The sequence below is a fragment of the Crocuta crocuta genome, unplaced genomic scaffold, assembly GCF_008692635.1.
Source record: "Crocuta crocuta isolate KB4526 unplaced genomic scaffold, BGI_CrCroc_1.0 scaffold5, whole genome shotgun sequence".
NCBI classification, from domain to species: domain Eukaryota; kingdom Metazoa; phylum Chordata; class Mammalia; order Carnivora; family Hyaenidae; genus Crocuta; species Crocuta crocuta.
The window spans coordinates 1,026,408-1,044,803 of NW_027530500.1; the positions used below are offsets into that span (position 1 = coordinate 1,026,408).

Sequence of the window (18,396 nt, forward strand, 5' to 3'; positions counted from 1 at the left end):
AAAAAAAAAAAAAAAAAGCACAGTGAAAAACCCTGAAAATTCAAATAACCTGTTGGTAGATTTGACAACACAAGTGAAATAAATGTACCTGCATTTACGAAAGGCTGTGTGTACACTTAGCTCTTGTCATAGAAGTAATGGGCAAAACTCTTGATCTCCACTGCAAGGGGAAACAGGCTCTGTCATGTGGACACTTACCTAAGGAAACCCCCTACCACTGGGAAGCAAGAGGAGACCACAAACTATTTTTACATGGGCTACTTATTAATAATTCAATGATACAAGCTTTTATTCATTGAGAATTATATTTTCTGCCTCAAAAGATACTGCTTCATACTAAGCAAAGATACAACGGTCATTAATGGTCCGACTATTAATTATCCAGCAGCACGAGATTTGCACTTATGAATGGCAAACAAAACCTCAGCTAATTAGATGCATATCACTCAGTCAATAGCAGTGTTACCTTAGTGGTATGTGGTTACTGAGGAACATCTCAGCTGTGTTAATCACCTCTGCTGTGGTCTCATGAGCAGGATCAACTATGAAAACCTGTGAGGGGATGGGGGCAAGGAGCACATAAAATGAAATGTATTCAAATATAGCAGGGCCAATAAAGATGCCATTACTCTTTCCACTTGAAGGTAATCTCTTTTCAGTTACTCTTGAACCACATAAAAGAGGAGTTCTACAATAACAGTTTCCCTCCTTTATGTTCAGAGAATTTGGCACTGAAAGGTAAAATGATTTCCTCATGGTGTTCTGCTAACAGCATAGGAACTGTGTTCCAGATTCCTAACACCCACACTTCTGCCTCCCCTAACAACACCTAAGTTTTACCAACTCTCCTACCTTAGAAAATGGAGATTACCTCTTTTTGTGTATTCATTTGTAAGCATCTCTGAATTAAGAATTCATTTCGAACTTAATTTTTAGATCCCAAAACTAGCTATTATATATTAAGGTCTCATGATGTGCTTCAAATACATGTATAATCTCATTTAATAAAGTTCAGATATATGGGTAAGAAAAACAGAATGAAGTTTTGACTGAGAAGGAGAAAATGTGGCTTCAAGAGTGAAGCAAGTACAGAAGACAGTCTCCCTTACAAGTTCTGGAGAAGGAGACCATGGCACCAACCTGCCCCTAATGTCTTTAAGAGCAGATGGTGGAAAAGGAAGAAATAAGAGGGAAAAAGAGGGCGAAATAAGAAACCTCTTTTCTCTCTTGAAAGCAGTGAAATGAAAAACAAGTAGGAGTTTCCAGATTTATTTAAAGTAATAAACTGAACTATTAAATTTTAGAGATTAATTAAAGGAAAAGAGTAGCAGCATTTTCATCTTCTGAGTAAAACTATTGTAAAACAAAAATAACACCGCCTAAACTTTCAGGTTAAGGGTGAGGAACACTTCCTTACACCCTGATAGAGGCAGTAATGCTACCGTAACATCTCACAGCCTGACACGTGGATCAATACATTTAAAAACCCTTTCAGTTTGAATATGAACATATTCAGTGGTCACAGTGGTGAGAGAAGTAGCTAGTAGTGAACAGTCTAGATATGGCTGAAAGGCTGGAGAGAAGGCAAGGGGGAGAGAGAGCTCATGGAAAAGACAGTGAGTTTACTCACCATGTTATGCAGGTTTTTCCTGATCTGCCGGATCACCCCAGGAAAGGTGGGCCGAAGCAGCTCCTGTAGACTAGAAGGCCATGAATTATATCTGCTGTCAACCTCCAGGTTGTTGATCCACTAGGAACGAAAACACACAACATGGCACATACACTTTAGTCACCATTAGTGAACGTGCCAAATTTTTAAGAAGAATCACATGGTAAAGGCCATTTTCAAAAATATAAAGATCAAATATAAAACTGAGTGACTGAAGCACAAGCCACAGAGTAGAAGATTATCTGCAACCTACAAAACCAATACAGGACTAGAGTCAAGACAACGTACAGAAATCTAACACAACAGTAAAAAAAGGCCCCCAACATACGAGAACTGAAAATCAGTCATGGAGATGAAGAAATTTACAGAGGAAATTCAAAACAGCAATTAACACAAGGAAAGGAGTACATCTTCACTAGTAATCTGAGAAATAGAAACTAAAACCACAGCGAAACTTCACACTCATTAAACTGAAAAGAATTTTAAAGTTTGCCAATATCCAAGAATAAGCAAGGGTATAGAGTAATGGGAACTCTCACCCAATGCCAGTGCTTAAAACAGTCACTTTAGAGAAGACAAGGTAATAAAATAAGACTTTATTACTCCCCTACCACTAAGTACTACAGTTCTAGGCATCTACCCCAAATAAATTCTCACATACCTGCACAAAGAGAAATACAGAAAGATAAGGTACTGCTTATCACAGCAACAAAATTGGGCACAACCTAATTCCATAAAGGGAGCAGTGAGTAAACAGTACGTACCATTTCTACAAAAAAGGCAAGGTGGGAAAGTATGGGTATATTGCTTTCTTCATGTAAACAGAGTATTTACGGAAAGATACACAAGTAATTGATAATGCCTATTACTTCTAAGAACAAAAACTGGACAGCTGACTGATGAGACTTTTCAATATATACCCTTTTCTATGTCCTGAATTTTAAACTGTGACTGTATGATTTTTTAATGAGCAAAATATAAAACATGAGAGGATGAACTAGATGTATATGGGTCAACCTATGTAAGTTTGAGAAAATTGTTGAGTAACAAAGGAAACTGATAAAGGACAATGTCATGGTGGCATTTTCAAAATTTCAAAACATACAATAGGAAAAAAAGTGATTAAAACAAGGGACAGGAGGAATGTACACCTAGTTCCGAAGAGGAATCACTTGCAGGGAGCAAATGGGTGGAACTGGGAAGAGATCTAAAGAGGACTTGGATGGAAACATTGCTTTCTTCCAAGAAAAGATCTGACACAAAATGATTAAATGTTAACATGTAGAAAGTATGGTGATGGGCCATAATGCTGTTACTTATATTCATCTCTTTACTCTTTGGAACTACAAATGTGTTTAACAGCAAAACACATGACATGACAATATTTATCAAAATAACCGCTACATTACCCAGGGAGAACTCAAATAATGATCATCTTCGTTCTGCATAATTTTCTTTGGAAAAATTTCTCCTACAATAAATGCTGTACAGAAAACAAGAAAAAAGGACAGGAGGGCCAATGATGGGCCAGGAGCATTGCTAACGTTAATTTTGCTTTGACCACGACTGCCCAGGACAGCTCTATTTCCTCCATTCTCTTTTATACACAAGGAGAAATCAATACAGCAGACATATATCTATATAAATCCTTCACATACAAAATAAAGGTCTTAAGTTTACTTATTTATTTAGAAAGAAAGGGAGAGAGAGTGTGTACACAGGCACGTGAAGGAGGGACAGAGAGAGGAAGAGAGAGGATCCCAAGCAGACTCTGCACTGTCAGTGTGGAGCCCAATGTGGGAATCGAACCCACGAACCATGAAACGATGACCTGGGCCTAAATCAAGAGCCTAACACTTAACCTGACTGAGCCACCCAGGCTCCCCAATAATCAAAGTTCTTTTAAGGCACCTGGGTGGCTCAGTCAGTTAAGAGTCCACCTCTTGGTTAAAGCTCAGGTCATGGTCTCACGGGTTTGGAAGTTCAAGTCCCACATTGGGCTTTGCGCTGTCAGTTCACAGCCTGCCTGGGTTTCTCTCTCTCTCTCTCTGTCCCTCCCCTGCTTGTGTGTTTGCACTCTCTCTCTCAGAATAAGCTTTTAAAAAATGTTAAAAAAAAAAAAAAGGATATTAGCCAAAAAATTATATTCTACACAAAATTACAGAAGACTTGTATACAACTGTGAAAATACAAGTTTAGCATTCTTCTTCCCAAGAGATGCTCAGGTGAATCCCAGGGGAATACAAAACTGGGAAAAAGCACTGTTTTAAACACATTAAACATAATCATTCAATTTTTGGAGCATTTAAGAGACATCTTTATTATATACACATGGTCCCATAGAAGCAGTTGCTGTAAATCCCTCTTTGATGCCAAAAAAAGAAATGATAGAAATAACTTATCTCTCACAAAAGACAAATGAGAAACATATAATAAAATGTCTGGTCAGAACGCCCCTTGGGCCCTCGAATGGAATACCTACTGAAATAGCAGGACTCCTGATGTCTACAGCATAGTCGGCCTCAGAGGGCTGGATGTTCAGTTTCAAAACATTATGCAGAGAAAGGCCTTCTATTCCCAGTCTATGCAGACCCTCCATTACCCGAGCTTCATTCCTCAATACATCAAACAGACTACGGGGGGGGGGAGGAAGAAGGTTATTTAGTAGAAAAAGCTTCAAAAAAAAAAAATAAAACACATACCAAAACCTCACCATGAAAAAAACTGTATCCATTCAATCTCAACGCCCTGTTCAAACCAGTAAGGAACTCGAAACAGTCCTTCCCCTTGCTTCATCTTGTCAAAATACATAGAACAAAATATGCAGGACTTGCTTCTTGGTGCATGTTTATTTATACTTACTGACATATATATCAGGTATAAAATTATCCCTACATATAAACACACAATTTGAGGATGAAATAATCCTCATCTGTATTTTACATTGCATATTTTTAAAAAACACTACAGTAACCTCTCTGTATTTCTTACAACTACATATAAATCTATAATTATCTCATAATTAAAAATCTATTTTTAAAAAAATACATTATATAGATTTAACATAAATTACAATATCAGTTCAATTTACAAGGTGCACATACATATAACCACAGTAAAAGCTCTGGAGAATTTATACCCAATGTAGAGGTTTTCAAGGGAAGGTAGAAAAAATGAGGAGGAAGAAATAAGAAGCCAGGGTGAAGTCTTTGTTATTTAAGACTGTTTAAATGAGCAAGAACTCAGTTTGTAAATCCTGAAAAACTAGAAAGATATGTGTATACTTTTTATTTAAAAAAAAAAAAAAGAACAGATATGGGCAATCTTTATTTTAAAGTGTCCACATCCATTTTACTTTATACTAGCTCTAAAAAGCAGTATGAGAACATAAAAGTTCAATTAAAATAATTATGTGAAAAATATCTTATTGTGGGAACTGGTTCTTCTGAACCATTAGCAATAACTTTTGTGCTTACTATTAGGAAGCCACGGTGTCAACCTGAATTCCGAGGACAAAATCTGAATTCTACCTAACTATCCACTGTCCTCCCAACGCAAAAAATTCATGAGACCAATTCAGAGCAAGCTAATTTTGAGCCACATTTTAACAACACAAAAGGGCAGATATTCAAATAACATATGTAAGGCGGGACCCCTTCTGAGACACCAGATGCAGAGGCATTTTGAATAAAACTACTTCACACTGTTTCCAGAAGTACAAGAAGCCACTTGAGCTCTCTCTCTTTTTTATGGTTAAGAGGAAAACTATAGCTCTAAAAGGGCACCCTCAAAAGACTTGTACATTATGATAACAAATGACAGGGTCGTCTGGGTAGCTCAGTCTGACTCTTGATTTCAGCTCCGGTCATGATTTCAGTCTGTGAGTTCAATCACTGGTCAATGTGAAGCCTGCCTGGGATTATCTCCCGCTCTCTCTGCCCCTCCCTCTCTGTCTCTCTCTCTCTAATAAACTTTAAGTAAACTTAAAAAAAAAAAGGACCATGTCATCTGCCCACCCCAGTTATGAGCCCCCCTAAGCGCACTCACCTGGTGAGCCATCAGGCTTTGCAACACACCACATCAAGCAGGGACAACAATGTGAACATGTTATGAGGAGCTAACACTATAAATATTTTTTTAATTTTTTAATGTTTATTTATTTTTGAGAGACAGAGAGAGTGTGAGCAGGGCAGGGGCAGAGAGAGAGAGAGAGAGAGAGAAACACAGAATCCAAAGCAGGCTCCAGGCTCTGAGCTCTCAGGCTAGAGCCCGACATAGGGCTCGATCTCACAAGCTGTGAGATCATGACCCGAGCTGAAGTCCAGCACTTAACCAAGCCACCCAGGTGCCCCACAAGGAGCTGACATTATAACACCTTTTCAGAGAATGAAAAATATCCATACCTGAATATATCCTGTGTATCTAAATCAATATGAAGTCCATTGATGAACAGTGCTGAGTCTCCAGGCTGTAATCCTAAAGTTCCCTTGAAATACTGAAATATTTAAAAAAAAAAAAAGTTAAGGAACAAGAGGATGTTTAACAAAAACTTCCATGTTTCTGACTTTACTACATGTACAAGTACTGACATCCTCCTACTTACTATAGGAAACCCTAAGACTGGGTTAAGTTTCCTTTTACGCACTCCCACAGACCCTTCACAGCATTTATTTCATTGTAATGAAAACTGCTGGTTGTGAATAAATACACGTCTCCTCCCTCCCTCCACCCAACTTTAATAAAACTGTTTAATGTCAGGGAAGGAGGAGGAGGGAGACTGGCTAAATAAGCCAATTGCTGAGGATCATTTTCCATGAAAGAGGACTTCTGTTACTCACTCTTCCCTGTCTGTGATGCCAAACAAGGTGGTAAGAGCAGTCATTAACAATTAACAGCTGGGCCTTCTGATGAACTCCAAAGATCTCATTTGAAAGGGTTCAAAAATCCCACACCTCCCTTAAACCTTCAAACTAACGCACATCAAAAACCTGAGCTGCTGGGGCACCTGGGTGGCTCAGTCAGTTAAGCGTCTGACTTCAGCTCAGGTCATGATCTCACGATTTGTGGGTTTGAGCCCCACGTCAGGCTCTGTGCTGACAGCTCAGAGCCTGGAGCCTGTTTCAGATTGTGTCTCCCTCTCTCTCTGCCCCTCCCCTGCTCACGCTGTCTCTCTCTCAGAAATAAATAAATAAATAAAAACATTAAAAAAAAGAAAAAAGAAAGAAACTGAGCTGCTGCCCTGAGGAAGCACCTACATGCATCCTAACTCTCCAAGCCCTGGTCTCCGTGGGCTCCCTGAGGTGGTGGCTGCTCTGACACACAAGCGACTATGCAGCCTCCAGATCTGACCCATCCAACACACTGGTTGTTCACTTCTACCCTTTCCATTCATTCTTCTTTCCTTGGGGGCCACTCCACACAGCAGAGGGAAGAAACTACTTAGATACTTAGAAACTACTTAGATACTAGGGACAGAAGTTAAACCTTTAGTTCTTGCAGGGCAGGGGGAAGGAGGGCAGGGACCGGAGAGCTTCCCTCATTTCCCAGTAGTCAGTGGACTAAGTAAACTTGAAGGTCTAGTACTGCATGGGCAAGGCACAAAACAATGAGGAAGTGTTTGCTTCTTCGCCTTGCAAGGATTAAATAGCAAGTAAAATAAGGGGAAGATGGAGATTGCATCAATTCAGAATTGGAATTTCTTACATGGGAAAGAAAAAGTCCATGTCCACGCACACCCAGGCTGTAAGTACAGCACCCTCTGATTGTAAGAAACACCCTTTGACTGATTCTGAGCTGCTAAGCATAACTCATATCTGTTTCAAGATCTGGTAATACAGCAAACTTCACTTTATGAAAATTCATCACACTGAAGATATAATGTTTGTATACATTTCTGCATGTTTTATACTTTTATATTTTATACTTTAATATTCAATCAAAAAACCTCAAAGCATCCAGGAAGTACCACAGCCTCTAGAATTTAATGTTTTGTCCTCTTGGTGGGAGGGAGCCCTAAAAGTGAGGTAATATTTAATATCACTATTCTGAAAATAAAAAATAAGCTAAATAAAAAATGTCAATAAGGTTTCTTCAACTTGGTAAATACTGGAGATAAATTTGGTTTACCTATTCCTCAGATCTACCGTAAAGGTTTTAAAATCTGGGGTAAGGACAGATTTAACACAAGCATTTTTTTCCCCTCCTAAAACTCTATTGAAATGTCAGTTTTTTTAAAAAGGGATTATTATGAAGTTATAAATCCACAACAATGAAGAGAACAAAAGAGGAAAAGGACAGCTAAGTTTGGAAGCTGGGAAGGAGATGTGTGAGAATCAAGTGTCTCAGCAACCCTGAGAGAGCTGAATGCTAGGGTGACAGTGGGAAAAGCCCACGGAAACCACTCGTTACCCTGTGGAACTCCTCAAAAGGCTCAAGAATTGGCAGCACAAAGAACACAGGTATGAGGGGTAATCGCTAGGCTAAAAAATGAGTTCTTTTTTTATTTTAATAGTTTTATTTATTTCTAAGAGAGAGAGAGAGACAGCGTGAGCAGGGGAGGGTCAGAGAGAGAGGGAGACACAGACTCTGAAATAGGCTCCAGGCTCTGAGCTGGCAGCCAGCACAGAGCCCGACGCGGGGCTCGAACACACGAACCATGAGATCGTGACCCAAGCGAAAGTTGGACGCTTAACCGACTAAGCCACCCAGGCGCCCCAAAATGAGTTCTGATAGACAGCTCTTTAAAGACAAGAGCCCTCTGTGCTGACTGCCAGCGCAGAGACTGGAGCCTGTTTCAGAGTCTGTATCTCCCTCTCTCTCTGACCCTCCCTTGCTCATGCTGTCTCTCTCTATCTCCTAAAAATAAATAAAAATATTTAAAAAATTTAAAAAAAAAAATAAAAATAAAGACAAGAGCCCCCAGCCTCCCCGGCTGATTTCACAGAGAAACGTGACTGCTGTCATGACTCCAGAGGGAGTCCAGAAAATGACTCCAGAAAAAGGGAGGCTCATTCCCTGTGAAAGAGCGAAAGAATCTGGGAACTCGGGGAAACGAAACTGAGAGTAGGAGTCCCACACTGAAAACAGGGGACTGGGCAGAAGTTTCTGAATGTCCTTTCCTACTGGACTTCTACCACTCCAGTGGCCAGACGTCACCCTCCAGGTGAAGAAAGGATCAGAAGATCCTTTTCTGAAGGCTGAACAGCTCAAGAGGAAAAGCTGCAGAATACTGACACCAGGGCAAGCTAGGAAATGGCCGTAACAGGAGAGCCTACAGTCAAAAAGCCTCAGAGCTTCCCATCAGCTCCTTACTGTCTCATTCTCTTCAATATGGGGAGCAATCACTAGATATGTAAGGAAGCCTCTAATATTAAAGACACAAAACCAAGACAAAAAGTCAACTTAAGAGGAAACAGACACAAGAGAGAAGAAAACATACATATACACTACTGACATCTTCAGAATGACATGAGAACACCATTACAAAAAAAAAAAAAGAATCCAAGAACAATAACCCTTGGAAATTAAAGATGTGACAACTAAAGGAAAAAATCTCAACAAAGGGATTGAAAATCATCCCCCAGAAAGTTTAAAAATAAAACACAAAAGAATCAGAAAATAGTAAAGAAAATATACATTTTTTAAATTAGGCCAAGCTAGTCAAGGAAACGCAACATCTTAAAAATAAAGAATTCTAGGAAAACAAGAGAGAGAAACTAGATGGAAAAAATGCAAAGAAATAATTCAAGGAAACTTCCCAAAACTAAAGGAAATTATTTTCCAGATTTAAAGGGCCCATCAACCACTCAACAGTACAGAGATTCCTTTAAAGGGCACAGCATTGTGAAATTCCAGATTACTAGGGCCAAAAACAAGACCCTGAACGACTCTGGGAAGAAAAACTAGATCTCATACCAAGGCTTCAGAAGTCTCAATAACCACAAGAGAAACCAAAATTTTAAGAAGCAATACCTTCAAACTGTCACCATTGACCCCTGAACTCAAAACCGAACCACTGAACTCAGGAAACTCCTAAAAGTTTCTGCCAATCAAGTCCATCTCTTAGGAACTAACAAATTGCTAGAACGGGACAGGAAACTAAAGAAAATGGACGACACCTGTGCAAATGAGTGAGCACGTGCTCCACAGCTTCGTCACAATGTTAAAGTCCCCTTCTGGGAACTATTCATTCCCAAGCCCTAATAAAGGAGCCAGCCTACTCCTGTAAGAGCAGTCACGGCTTTGGAAATTGTTCCCTGTGATCTCCCTATTTATACAAATAAAGATGACCTTGGGAGGCAACTCCTCCTGGTACAGTCTGTCTGTAACACACCAAGGAGTGACCCACTTTGGTCCAGTAACAAAACTCCTCCAATCTAGAATTCTATACCCAGCTAAGCTATCAATAAAAACAGAAATGGGAAACTGATTTCTCAGAATCTGAAATTTACCTCACATGCAACTTCTCTCATGCAGAATGATGTACTGCATCAAAAAAGGGAGTAAATGAAAAACAAAGATCTGGAATCTAGGAAACAGAAGATCCAACGAAAGAGTTTAAAGCAAGGTCCCAGGATAACTGGTATGCCCCAAACATAAAGAACAACCAGAACATAGTGGAGAAGAACAAAAATTAATAAAATCACAACATGAAAATACAGAGAAAAGTGGAGGGATGGGGAAGTGCCAATATGGAATAGTGACAGACATGGGGATAAGGGGCATGGAAAGAAAGTTAATGTCATCCTTGTACTGGGAGGTCGACACATAAGACTTGAAACTGGAAAACAAAGTACCAACTTAAGTTTACTATAAATCTGGGGATAGACATCAAAACAATCAGCTAAGGGGTGAAAATAGATGCTTCTGGCAAGGAGGAGAAAACAGGGAGTAAGTCTAGGAGCCTGGGGTGCTCGGTTGGTTAAGCACCTGACTCTTGATTTTGGCTCAGGTCATGATCCCAGGGTTGTGGGATCGAGCCCCTGCTTAAGATTCTCCCTCAATCTCTCTCTCTCTTCCCCTCCTTCCCGCTCACTGATGTTCTCTCTTGCTCTTCTCTCTCACAGATAGATACATACATAGATACATAGATAAAAAAAGAAAGTGAGTCATGTTAGAGGGATGCTGCTTATCTAAACAAAGTGGTGGCACCATCTGATGTCTGAATTATATTCATATTCAACTTTAATTAAACACTAAAAACATTTAAAAAATTACAGAAATAAATAAAACACCACCATCTTTGATAAAAGATAAAAAACTGTTGAATGTCATTGATGTAACTCAGATTTCCTCGTCTTTAAAAATACAATACAGGGGCACCTGGGTGGCTCAGTCAGTTAAGCATCCGACTTCGGCTCAGGTCATGATCTTGCAGTTTGTGAGTTCAAGCCCTGTGTCAGGCACTGTACTGACAGCTCAGAGCCTGAGGCCTGTTTTGGACTCTGTCTGCCCCTCTTTCTGCCTGTCCTATGCTCATGCTCATGCTCCATCTCTCTCTGTCTCTCAATAATAAATAAAAACATTAAAAAATTTAAACAAAATTTAAAAAAAATAAAATTAAATTAAAAAATAAAAATACAATACAAAATAGAAAGACCACTATTTTCCACTGGGTAATACCTTCTGATTCTCTTCCACTTCGGTTCTAAGTTCTGAACTCACCGCTGTTCTTGTTATTGCTCTAAAGAAATAAAAATGTTATCAGTGGTTAATTTCCCTATATGTATGAGACAAATTCCTTAGTACAAAAAAAACAAACAGGAAAAAACCTTCACCTTTACAAATAATAAAAACATTGCTCCACTCAGATGTACATGCTTTTTCATTACAACATACAACACCACAGAAAAGTAGCAGTAATAGCATTTTAAACCAAGTGCAGTTATTCCCAAGATCTTAGGTTAAAGATCTGTAACTCTATTCCTATACACAATCTCTACCACTCATAGACTAAAGGATAATGTTAAACTAAGGTGACAAACTGCTCGTGCTACTTAAGCACTTTCGGTGGAGGCAGAATTCTACGTGTATATCGTTACTAGCATACCGATCTAAATGGGAATGTACTTTATGATTTATATAGAAGTCCTTCTAAGAAATAAACAAATTTATTTCTAAAAAAATCTTACATAAGAAGTCAAAACAGCTTGTTCGGTTACTCAAGAAAAACACTGGCAACCATTTAAGTTGTTAGGCTCTAAAAATTTGGCTTTTAAAAGATTTAGGAGACGTGGAGGGTCATTATACAACTGAAAGCAGTGTCAAAAAAGCTGCATTCAAAATCTTACTCTGTCACCATGAACAAGCCAGCCTACAGAACTCATCTGCCTCATCAAGCTTAAATAAGATAATGTACATGAAACTCTTCAGAAAGAAAAACAGTCCCTGCTAGACCCTGTGTTAGTTACATGCACATACATCCGATTTTGTTAACTGATCCAATCCTGACAGGTAGGGATCGTTAATTCCATTTTACTGCTGGGGAAGTGAGGTAATGAGAGGACTCTTATTTGCAAACATCACACAATCAGTAAGTGGCAGAGCCAAGGACACAACCTACAGGGGTTTCCGACCACACAATGTACAGTACTGCCAACTTCCCAGAAGGACAGCATCATTAGTGGCATGGTGCTGGTACTAAAACTTCAATTTTCTAAGCATTTTCATATTTTACTTGTCTCATTTTGCATGTAAACATGAAGATAATTAGGTATATAGTAAAGAGAAGAATGTCTTAGAGCCCTCCTCTTCATTACCTGGCTTTGGTAGGAAAATTTTGACTGAGATCCTTCATCACCACCAAAGCTAATTCAACAGGAGCAGCCAAGATTCGGGCAGCAGTCTGAAAACTGAGATCTGCAACAAGGTCACGTGTAAAGCATATTAGTCTAATGCAATAAGAAATAAGAAGAAACACACTTATTTCTCATTATTTTCTTGGCAATTGAGAATGCTTTAGGATGCAACCATTTCAGAGAGCGCCCATGGTTTAGTTCTAGGTTTTGCTCAATTCCTAGGTCCCTCAAGTATTTATTGTTGCATTCTTTGCTATACTTGCATAAAAACTAGAGTATAGAGTATATACTAACACATTTACATTTAGCACAGGATAAGTCCATCCCAAATCCTTTTCCTTTTTATAAATTTACAACATACCACAAAGTAAGTCTTTAGTAAATTATGTTTAAAAAAAAAAACACAAAAACTTGATAACACAGATCCTTGAGCCAGAAAAACACACATATATCCTCCATGTTAATATTACATTTGATAGATATACTGTTCGCGAGATGTATATTAAGAAACAGAAAAACTAAGACAAACATGTTTGTACTATTATAAACTTAAGTATCTGTTCACACAGAGAAAGATCTGGTACTCATTTATATACATACTTCTGCCCAGTGTTATCTGTCTACAAAAGGACTTCCTTTCTTTTCTGATTAATCATAATCACTCCATAGTGAAAATCTGTGGTACTCTGAGAATCAGGTGAATAAATACAATTAAATTCAAATTCTACTATTCTTTTAATACCATAAAATTCAGTCAAAAAGTAGGCCGGTGATTCCTCTACATGTTTATTACCTTGCAACTGCCAAACTTTCAAAGGTGCCATTTCATTGGTGCTCTCCACAAGATGTTTTCTGAGTTCCTTCAACTGTCCCTTCAGGTCAGGGTGCAGGTCTCTGAAAGAAACATACAATCAATCCTTTAATATGTCTTTTCTTTCTCAAAGCACACCTGGGAGTTGGCTCCAACTTTATCTTCATGATTTTCCCCTTAGAAATAAGTAGATTCCTACAATTTCCTTCCCTACAAAAGGAAAAATATTAAAGCATAATGATTTTTCTTAAAAAATAAATTAATACAGAAAATTATAGTGTTTTAAACCATAAAATTTACAGATAAAAAAAAAATCACAACAATAGTGATTCTCCATGTCAGGGAAGGGGAACGGGACTGAGAGTGGGGACAAAGGTTACCCCAACTCTACCCCTAGTGGTTTACCCTGTTTCTTTCTTTTTTTAAGTAAAAGAAGGCGTATGTTGGAAAAAAACTTCATAAACAGTTCTTTGGAACAGAAAAGGATGTACAATTAACAACCATCAATTCTGGGTGATGAGCACATGGGTATGTTCTATTATTTTCCATACTTTCCTGAATCTTTTTAATTTCTCAAAATAAAACTCGAAATACGATGCTGCCAGTCCCAAAAGAGGTTTCTTTCAGCTACATGCCATGAATCCTTTAATCACAAGAATAATACAACTTAAGCTAACCAAGGGCACTGGGCCTCACTTAGTATCTTGAAATACAGTGCATTCTATTTAAAGCTAGTAAAACAGAAGTTATCAGAGGCAGATATGTATCATTTAGATCAGACAGCAGATGGCTTGTTGAGTAATTCTGCTCTTTTAAATGCCAGAAACTAAAAATTTCTTAAATGCCACATACAGAAAGTAAAATATTTACTCAGATCCTTCACCTTCCAACCAATCCATTTCCAATGAGTTACTACAAAGTCTTCTTCATGACGATCATATCTGAAAATGGTCCCATCACTTTAGATAGCTAAATAACTATCCTGAATGTGCAAAATGGAAAATGTCTTCAATATGCTATATACTACTTCTGTGCTCTAAATACATAAGATCATAATGCTATCCAAAAAGCAAACATAAAAAACATGAATATGAAAAAAGAGTCTGGAAATCTGGGTCCGATAAAAATGGAATCTGACTGCATACTAATCAGGCCAAATGATGTTAAACACAAAGAAACATTCATATGCATAGGATGAACTCAATATGTCCACAGAAATTCAACATGAACGGAGTTACCTTTGCTAACCTATTACTTTGGTTAAGTCATTTCACTGAGCCAAATGTTAAAGTTCAAGTACATGAAACTGGCCTACACATGCTTCTTCATGATCCTTCCTTTACAAAAAAACAAACAAAAACACAAAAACCAGAAAATGTCACTGTAGATGTCCTAATTAAGATTTCCAGATAAAGCAGAAGTCAGGGCTCTGAATAATTATCAAGGCATAACAGAAATAACTGCAAATTTAAAGATTTTTCTGTTAAAAATTTCTATGATATTTTCATAAAATGGCTATAAATTTTCTTCAAGAAAACAACTTCTATCCCGTCTCATATAAAGTGAAATCTAAGGCATCTGGGTGGCTCAGTTAGTTGGGCGTCTGACTTTGGCTCAGGTCATGATCTCACTGTTTTTGAGTTCAAGCCCCACGTTAGGCTCTGGGCTGTAAGCACAGATTGTCCGTCTGTGTCTCCCCCTCTCTCTGCCTATCCCCCACTCACACTCCGTCTCTCAAAAATAAATAAACATTAAAAAGATAAAGTGAAATATATTTCAACTGAATGTGTATAAGATCTACTGTACCTCTTTTGCATTATTTCAGACTATTTTCAGCTTAATAGCTATGACCTCTCTTAAAATACTTTTGATTTTCTTGGGAAACACTGAGTGAAACAATTAGATGTCTCCTCTTACGTGTAACTTTATGTCATCAAATGCAAGACCCAGAAAAGAAAATCAACTAAAGCCATAGGCAGGAAGCCATAATATCATTTAATAGTAATGTACTTCAGAATGTCCGGAAATCATGAGCTTACAGTAAATTAAGTGGTAATCGCTTCATAACAGATTATATACCTAAAGCATTGCTGAGAAATCTGTAACTCAGACAGTAATGAGAAAGATGACGCTTATAATGCAAGGAAGCCTGGAAGTTTAAAAGAATAAGTGCATGTCCCAAATGAATATACATACCTTAATTTTCCAAAGAGGAATCCCTGAACTTCATCAATGGGATCATTTTCACCAATCACTGTAGCATTTACCTCAGTTCCTATAAAAGCACAGGAAATACATGTCTAATCATTCAGACAGGAAACAAAAACGTTATTCACCTCATAAAATTTGAATAATGTAAAACAAATTAGAAACACCTGAAATTACACTACTACTTAAAACACTGAATATCTCAATGACCATTTTGCAGGGTTGTTTTTTTTTTAACAGACAGAATACATGTGTTTTTCAATGTATCCCGTGTTCCCAGACAACATAAAAATATATTTTTCCCTTAAACTTTGGAAAATTTTACATGTTAAAAAGCTCAAAAGCTCAAAATTAGTACCTTTAAAATTATGAACAGTGGATTTTTCGGTACCAAAATTCTGAAGAACTTCCAATTAGGCAACTTAATCCTAAATATACTTATTGATAACAGAATGATGAGGTACAAGGCTATCCTCTGTTTACCCAAACCAACCATTTTTATCTTTAAAATGAGCTCACAAGTAAGAACTAGAAAGACTGCACATAAAACTTGTGTGGTTGAAATAATGAACTCAAAACTCTAGAGTAGTACAGTAAGTATTCCAAGTGCAGAAAATAATCAAAAAACACAAAGTTGCTCATTAAGACAGTTTAAGATTTTACTCTGGGTCACAAATTAATGGCTACTTGTCAACTACGCATCATCAATAACAACAGCTACAATTATAGGCCTTTTTGTACCAAGAACTGTTCTATATTCTTTACCCAGACATCTCATTTTCTCTTCACAAACACTTTAGGAGGCACATACCATTATCTGCACTTTTATAGATGAAGAAAATTAGGACCTACAGAATTTGCTTCACATCACCCAACTCACAGGTGACAGAACCAGAATTCAAACACCGGTTCTTTATATGCCAAAATCTATTTTTTACATTAAGGAAACAAATTCCCTTTAGCTCACATTAAAGGAAAAGAAAACACATTGGTCTTAATTTACAAATTCACCTTTCACCTGAGTATCATCCTTGGCCTTGTACTCAGTGCTCTTAATTGCCAATTCCACACCATAGCCAGAGAGGTAAACAGGTTCCTTCCTCGGATTCTGCAAGCAGAGTAAGTATTCCACCATTACTACTGGCTTTCTGCAGGTCACAGTGAACAGGACGTGAACATGGTAACATCACATAGCCACCACCTAGGATTATGCACTCAAAATATACCTATAACTTCCACGGGAATCCCAGCCTCCTTTACATTTTGTATCCTGCCACAGTACGGGAACGGGAATTCCAAAGCAGCAGCAACACCACATGAAGGGGCGGTGATAGGGCAAAAGTAACCAAACCATGTGAAGAAATGGAGAAAAAGAAAAGGAAATTCCAGAACTTACATAGCGGGGTTGAAAAACTGATGAGGTTTCAAACCCAGAAGTACTTTGTTGGGACCATGTGTGTGATGTGTTCATTTTTTACTGAATTTAACTGTCTTCAAAAAATAAAAAGTCTTCAGGTTGAGTTTGGACTGACCAACTGTCACAGGCTTACCACCATCCTGAATGAGGATGGCGCTTTAATTTTAATCTTTAATAACAGCAATATAGCCTGGAAAGCAGGGGGAAGGAGAGCAGTTGTCAAAACTGGGTATTAAAAAATCTGTTTCTGCTCATACAAATCTTCATCTAAAATATTTATTTGAGGGCACCTGGGTGGCTCAGTTGGTTGAGCATCTGACTCTTGGTTTCAGCTCAGGTCATGATCTCACAGTTCATGAGGTTAAGCCCCATGTTTGGCTCCAAGCTGAGAGCACAGAGCCTGCTTGGGATTCTCTTTCTCTCCCCCTCTCTCTGCCCCTCCCCTGCTCATGCTCTCTCTCTCTCCCATAATAAACTTAAAAAAATGTTTTTAATATATACTTATTTTGCTTATAGGGGCTAGCCACTCAATTTTACTGAGCTTATTATGACACACAAACTTTAAAAGCAATTATGTTTACATATAAATATTTTAATTGCTATATGTTACAAAAAACTTTAAAAACTTAATTTTAAATCAATTCTGCTTGCTTTTATATCTTTTGAAATCTTCCCTTTTACATCAAATGAAAAGATTTCAAAATGGGGGGAAAAAAGTTTAGAAAGGAATTGAACTCAAGAATCAGTTCCATAGTATGATGATTATATAAAATCTAGAAAACATAATCTACATGGTTCATTTTTAAATAGAATCTAAACTCTATTAAGCCATTTTTAAGCATAATTTCATATTTCTTCAGACAGGCAAGCAAAGTACCTATATGCAAGTAACAGGTATGATGAAAAGTAGTTCAAATAATTTTATAGAGGACATTATTAGCTTATGTGCTAAGGTTGTGCTGGGCAAATTAACATTTTTAAGTTATAAGGGGCACCTTGGTGGCTCAGTCGGTTAGGCATCCAACTTCAGCTCAGGTCATGATCTCACAGTTCATGGGTTCAAGCCCCACGTCTTCAGAGCCTGCTTCAGGTTCTGTGTCTCCCTCTCTCTCTACCCATCCCCTACTTGTGCTTTCTCTCTCGGTCTCTCAAAAATGAATAAACGTTAAAATTTTTTTTAAGTTATAAAATAAGTCAATACTTACAGGTATATAATGTCTGAATACATAATTGATTTTGCCTTCATTACTTTTTGATATAAGTTGACGGTGGGAATTATAAAATTCCTCATAACCAATCTCAGAGTAGAAAATGACCACTGGGCTTTCAGGATTAGATGATGGGTATCTGTGATCTCCTTTGAACAATAAAGGTTTGGGTCTGAAAATAAATACAAGAAGGTTAATTTATTTTTTCAGTTTTTATTTTAATTCCAGTTAGTTAACATACAGTGTTACATTAGTTTGAGGGGTACGGTATAGCAATTCAACAATTC

At 37.8% G+C, this 18,396-nt stretch overlaps 2 protein-coding genes across 4 annotated transcripts in view; one reads left to right on the forward strand and one right to left on the reverse strand.

The window, feature by feature from the left end:
• The window catches only part of POLR2D (RNA polymerase II subunit D), a 450,734-nt gene that overhangs the window by 172,858 nt on the left and 259,480 nt on the right, over nt 1-18,396 (forward strand). The window lies entirely within an intron of this gene.
• The window catches only part of UGGT1 (UDP-glucose glycoprotein glucosyltransferase 1), a 116,914-nt gene that overhangs the window by 78,743 nt on the left and 19,775 nt on the right, over nt 1-18,396 (reverse strand). For all 3 annotated transcript variants that reach the window (XM_077766731.1, XM_077766730.1, XM_077766732.1), the window contains exons 6-15: nt 18,107-18,281; nt 16,496-16,592; nt 15,473-15,551; nt 13,259-13,359; nt 12,427-12,526; nt 11,291-11,351; nt 6,073-6,164; nt 4,152-4,302; nt 1,631-1,750; nt 467-552 (exon numbers count right to left, since the gene is read on the reverse strand). In XM_077766731.1, coding sequence (XP_077622857.1) covers nt 467-552; nt 1,631-1,750; nt 4,152-4,302; nt 6,073-6,164; nt 11,291-11,351; nt 12,427-12,526; nt 13,259-13,359; nt 15,473-15,551; nt 16,496-16,592; nt 18,107-18,281 — 1,062 coding nt within the window. The remainder of the gene's footprint in view (nt 1-466; nt 553-1,630; nt 1,751-4,151; nt 4,303-6,072; nt 6,165-11,290; nt 11,352-12,426; nt 12,527-13,258; nt 13,360-15,472; nt 15,552-16,495; nt 16,593-18,106; nt 18,282-18,396) is intronic.